Below are 6,495 nucleotides of genomic sequence, written 5' to 3'. Positions count from 1 at the left end.
AATGATATATCATTTATATATGATGACTTCTTCCGAGAGATATAAGCTTATCACTAAATGCTGCTTCTATACCAAGACCACCCAATTCTGAAGCTTAATTACTCACGAAAAATAAAATACATTACAAAAGTTGAGCGACTATATGTGATATTAATCCATATATAGCTAGAGACACAAACCAAAGCTAAAGTGGTAAAATTCTAGCTAACGTTTATTTGGATAGGAAAATGACCCTAGGTAGAAGAATTTGTCATTCCTAGCTAATATAGTTATGATCATGATTTGCTAGAAGCTATTCCAAGTAAATATTAGCTACGCCGTTTTCTAGCTAGGTATTAGCCTCCTTGTAGCTATTTTTCGAGTTTATTTGTTAAACATCATGTACTATAAGATGAAATAAGCAATTGAATGTATTCAACTCATCAAATAATTTTACACAACCATCTCAAATAGTACCATTAATTTCATTTTATTTACTCTGTTTCGAATGAATATCCGATCTCGTCTTATGCAATTGCGTGCGCCTGAATTTTTGGCTTTTACCGAATTTTAAATATTATGTACTCATTCTATCTCAATTTATGTGAGACATTTCGTTTTTCGAGAGTCAAACAGTTTAAGTTTGATCGAGAATTTGCTCATGAAATCTTCAAATTTTTAAAAATGAGATTTATATATTTGTAAACTACGTAAAAAGTACTATAAGTCACAATAATTGACAGTTCAAAATATTTAAAAGATATATGAAAAATTTACGGTCAAAGATTTATTTGTTTGAATCTCGAAATTTGAAATGTGTCACATAAATTGAGACATTAGGAGATTTTGTTTTTCGAGGAATGCCCTGAGGTATCATGTACTTAGATATCATTTAAGGTTATAACTTTGCTTCTCTCATAAGAACATATAAATAAAATGAGAAGGTCGCATTTATGCGTCTTGATCTGAATACTTTGAATAAAATAATAAACTTGATTCAATAAACAAGTAGACTCAATGTTTAGGTGTGATGCACAAATCGAGATTTCATTTATGTTTCTTGACGTCACATAAAAATCCAACAATTCAAGCGGACCATAGACATAATTAGCTATTTTAATTAGTTCAAAACTAATTTAAGTCAAATGTAAGTTGATAAAAACAACAATATTAGAACCTTGCAATTTTCAAATTGATACATGTATCTAGAGTGTATCTAGTATGATTCGCATGTATTTTGGGATACTAGATACATGGGAGAGCGACGAGCGAGATGGGAGAGAGGTGAGGGAGGGGAGCAAGATTTACTATGTATCTCTGATACATGTGAATCCACTTTGATACAATATATCTAGAACAAATTACACCTAAATTTGACCCCATGTATCTAGAGGCACTAAAATCTTATAAGATCCATAATATTGCAAGCTAAAATGTATCTAAGTAATTAACTTAACTCTGAAACTAATGAAATTTATGTAAGTTGCCCAAACCATTCATCATGACGTTACAAAAGTTCAGCAACTATATATATCATTACTTTGACTTCTTTTCTTTCTTTTTTGTCAAATATGATATATAGGGTCATGTGAAGGTATGAACTGCAAAGGGAATCACAATGGGAGCCATGAAAGCAGCAATGAGGTTGAACCACATGATTCTATTTGTGAAACAGTTACGTTTCATCTTCTTATTATTTCTAATTCTCATCGTAAAGGCGACTCCATAATCATGAGTTGTACTATTTAATTAAGATTAGCAATTGGAGAAGCAAACTCGAGGAGCTCTTTGCTATTCTCAAATCGAGTCACGTTTTTTTCTGGTAATGCAACAATTGCCTCAATCCCATCTCCACTTTGATTATCCATAAAAATGAAGCTGTTTCCAATCCCAATTACTGGAATTGTTACCATGTTTGGCTTTCCCCATCCAAAATCCAAGTTATTCAATGGGTAATTGCAAACACTGGTACTTCTATACAATTCAAATTCATTACCCATCGATGACAACTCAGACCAAAGCGACATCACCTTGCTTTCCTTCACTTGGTCCTCCTTCTTCAATTCATCTTTAGCTTTTCTTATCTCGCGAACCACTTTGGCAATTGTCATTTCATCCTCACTCATTGCTGTCACTTTGATCATAGTAAGAATATTCCCTATTGCCCGTGTTGGTAGTGGTGGATCCAATATTGGACGTACATTCACAGCTAGTACTAACATGGATGGTTTAAAGGAGCTCGAGTTTGCTCGAGCTGCTGTTGCAGCACACTTGTAAATTAGTGCGGACAACACTTCAAGTCGGGTTGGATTTTGCACCCCTGTTTCTGATTCCACTTGAGTTTTCAGCTTCTCGAGTTTAGAATTGAAAAATACATACCTTTTTCTACTAAGGGGTTGATTGTCAATTTCATCAACCACAGTATCCATGTGACTTTCAGTGGATGACATGTTAGTGAATGATGAAAAAATGGACGATCCGATCATTTGAAGGGACGGTATATTCGCGTTGTGATCACAAGCTATAGAAGCCCAATCACTAATAAAATTGGCGAGTGTGCATCCATCAGCAATTTTGTGTGATAGGCTAGCACTTATAGCTAATCCGCCGCAATTAAAATGGCTTAATTGAACAAAAAGTAAACTTTTCTCGTCTGAAGTTCGACCCCAAGGTACACCTTTAGGAAAGGGTAGATATTCAGGGCCAATGTCGGGAAGATTGACGATCTCAGACATTGGACAATCGTATCGAACGTTCATAAATTTGGCTCCCCTGTCATTGCAATCGACGAAAGTGTTATCTCTGAGTGTTCCAGCAAATGGATAGTAAGACGACAAAACTTTGGATAGTGATTTTTCAATAATGTTGGATACTTGTTGTGGTGTTTTTGAGGGGAAAGGATAAAACGCTGCAATTGGCATGTAGACTGGAAACATGATTTGATCAATTACAGAAAGATTGTAACGCCCAAGTGAAAAAGGGGTAGGACAATTAGGCTTAATAATCTTTTCACCAAAAGATAAAAGCCTTGATGCTGCCATATTTCCTTTTGAGTTTGATGTAGATAGGTGTTCAATACTTATATAGTAGGCAGGGCATCCAGGCAACGAGCAATTCGTGTCCTACGTGGCGTTCCAGGTGTATTATGTCACATAGAATATATGTGTTAACAAGTTTAAGTATCAACTTATACACACTTAAAATTAGAGAGCATAGATGCAAACTGAGATCAAGTTAAATAGCACATTTATGTATTTTTTTTGGTTAGTCATAAAAAAAATATCACATTTCTATGTTCTCAAATAATTTAACTTTTTTATCTTTAATGGAATAATTTAAAACTATGTCTATAATTATTTTAAACTACAAATTACAAAAATCTTTTTTTATTATTTTTACACTTTGTATCGAGGCAAACAACATCAATTAAAATATAAGATAGAGGGAGTGCAATTTAGTTGGTTAAAATAGCATGATTTCAGTTTATCGATACATTTTATATCTTGGTGGTATATACATTACGGTGAAGCTAGAGTGCATAATTTATTTGAACCAAATAATTTTGATTCAAATTTTATATTTATTTTTAAAAAAATATTTAATATATACTTATAGTTAGAATTCAATAACTTAACATCACGAATTTCAAAATATTTATCACTGATTACGTAACATCGAGTCAACAATAATAAATCAAGTGATCCACAAATTATGTAGGCACTTTGAAATCAATTAACATGGGGACGACTGAGTCGATCAGCTATTGTATTCAAAGTCAACTTTTCAATTTCATTGCAATTCAAATTAAGCAGAACTAATTAAACATCACCCCCACATGGAAGAGATAAAATAAGGCGGCCAATTTATATTATTTCTTTAGTAATTAGTTTTGCCTTAAACGATGGTGGTGTTGCTTTTCTAGTAAGTAATTAATAAAATATATATTTTTACTACGAAAATAAAAGTTAAATTTTCAAATTTTATAATGAAATCTGATCAAATTACGTAATATTGTTGAGGGAGGGATTATTTAAAGGAGAATTTTCGCATATAGCCACTCAAAAATAACTTAATTATACTTCATAGCTATAGTTTGCTACTTTTAATTCGCAGCTACATGTTAGAGGGAAGAAAGAGGCGAGTGAGAGAGGGCAGATAGTGGAGAGAGGCGAATTGTATATGTATATCTGTCAAATGATTGTATATATGTAACTGGTATACATATATATTCGTATAGTAGGCAGGGCATCCAAGCAACGAGCAATTCGTGTATTATGCTATGTAGAATACATGTGTCTATTTGTTTAAACAAGTTTAAGTGTCTACTAGTACATGCTCAAATTTAGAGAGCATAGATGCTAACTGAGATCAAGTTAAAGAACACATTTATGTAACTATTTTTAGTCCATCGTCATAAAATATCACTTTTCTATATTTTGAAATAATTTTACTTTAACATTTTAATTTTTATCTTTGATGAAATAATTTATAACCATAAATTATCTATAATTATTTTAAACAACAAATTACAAAATAAAATTGTTTTTTACACTTTGTATCGAGTAAAAAAAATCAATTAAAATAGAGATAAGTGTAAAAAAAACACTTAAGCTATCCCCTTTTTGAGTTTCATACCTAAATTATTGAGAGTGTCAATTTCAAACCTAAACTATCACTTATTAGTTTGAGAAACATACCTCAGTGGTGTGTAGTGCACCTTCCACTTGAATAAAATATTCCTTCTTGACAAAACTTAAATAATAAACTATTAATATTAATTAAAAATTAAAGATTAAAGTATTACTATCCCAAAAAAAAATTATTTTTTTAAAAAATAAATTTTAAATTGTTTTTCCTACCCCGTTCCACCACCTACTCCCCCCCCCCCCTCCATCCCCCGTTCTTTTTATTTAAAAAAAATCGTTCTTCATCCTCTCCCCCCCCCTCCCCCACCAAACCACCCAATCAAATCCCCCTCCCCCCAAAAAAATTGATATAATTTTATTTTTTAAAATAAAATTCTATCACATCCTATTTAACCCTCCACTCCTAATATATTTATTTATTTATTTATTTACATTTTTCTCGTTTTGTGTTAGATATGTACATATATTTTTAGGAATGTTTTTCTACTTATGTACCGAATATAACATAAATAAAAATTATATTTTAAAAAATGTCTTGTGGCGGCAAGTAAAATATAGTTTTGAAATGTATATATATCTAACACAAAACAAGAAAAAAAATTGGACGCCGAAAGTTAGGTGGAGTTGGTAGAATTTAAAGTTACTATATGATAGACAAAAGCCTTTATAAATGATACTAAATTAGGTATTTAAGATATATATTATTTGAGAATATATTAATTAATAAACATATATTTATAATTAATATTGTAAAAAATAGTTTAATTATTTTTGTATTGATGTGATGTTAGTTATATGTGTATGAACTTCGGATAGAATAACATAAGTTTGATAAAAATAATTAAACTTCAATCATATAAAATTTTAAATATTACGTTTGAAGTTAGCTTTGTCAAAACAAATTTCAAATACCATATATCTAAAATTATTTGAAATGAGTAACCGTGTGAAAACTATATTAAACACGGATACAAATTAAATAGCAGCGTCCAAATCGAATATACGTTCAGTCATACGCTTTCCTAGGTATGTGTTGGAGTGAAACTAGCAAGGAGCCTAATGGCGTGTTTTCTAGTTCAGCTAAAACTTTAGAGGAAAATATCAAATAAATCCACAATTAAGTGTGTTTGCCCTATGGTATGGAGAAAAATATTAATTTATTTAGAAAGATAAGTTATTAAAAAAATAAGAAAAATGACTTATTTAACGAAAGGTTGAAAAAATAAGTTCTATAAACAATATTGTATATTTATTATATCATCCCTATCCACCTAACGCCCCCAATGCATACTCCTTGAATATCACATCCTCAAGCCCCCACTCTCATACCTTTGTTAGATTACGAGTCAGTTTGACATTGCTGCTAAAAATTACTTATTTTTAAATTGACTTTATAAAAATAGCTTTTCAAAAAATTACTTTTGAAAAAAAAAATTGTGTTTGTCTAATTCATTTGAAAAGTGATTTTCATAAGCAAATTGTGTTTGATAAATATTTGTTAAAAGTGCTTTTGAGAGTCAAATTATGGGGAAAAAATGCAAGTATCAATGTACTTTAGTATTAAATTATTTTTAAAAAAGAAAATATTTTTAATATCTATTAAAAAATTAATTTAATTCTGGTTCTGCTCATTAAAGAGGTATTCTTTATACAAGTTGAACTGATAAGTTTGTTAGGCATAGCCATGTACTGATGCATAACCCCCATGTTAAAATATTCCTTCTCGACAAAACTTTAATAATAAGCTATTAATATTAATTAAAGATTAAGGTATTATTATCTCAAAAAAAATATTTTAAAAATAAATAAATTTAAATTGTTTTCCTACCCTGCTCCACCACCTCCTCCCCAGGTTGGGTTTCCTCATATA

At 30.6% G+C, this 6,495-nt stretch overlaps 1 protein-coding gene across 1 annotated transcript; it reads right to left on the bottom strand.

The window, feature by feature from the left end:
* Window positions 1–1,724: 1,724 nt before the first annotated feature.
* On the bottom strand, window positions 1,725–3,020 carry LOC125809456 (acylsugar acyltransferase 3-like). The gene has a single exon (XM_049489088.1). The coding sequence runs from the start codon at window positions 3,018–3,020 to the stop codon at window positions 1,725–1,727; it is 1,296 nt and encodes a 431-aa protein (XP_049345045.1).
* Between the last annotated feature and the right edge of the window lie 3,475 nt (window positions 3,021–6,495).

This window comes from Solanum verrucosum, unplaced genomic scaffold, assembly GCF_900185275.1.
Source record: "Solanum verrucosum unplaced genomic scaffold, falcon-dt-bn FXZP01000062.1, whole genome shotgun sequence".
Lineage (NCBI taxonomy): Eukaryota > Viridiplantae > Streptophyta > Magnoliopsida > Solanales > Solanaceae > Solanum > Solanum verrucosum.
Note: the sequence above shows the minus strand (reverse complement) of the source record. Positions and strands in the feature narration are given on the sequence as shown.

Coding starts and splice junctions, on each gene's coding strand:
- LOC125809456 (XM_049489088.1), bottom strand. CDS start 3,020: ATGGCAGCATCAAGGCTTTTATCTTTTGGTGAAAAGATTATTAAGCCT.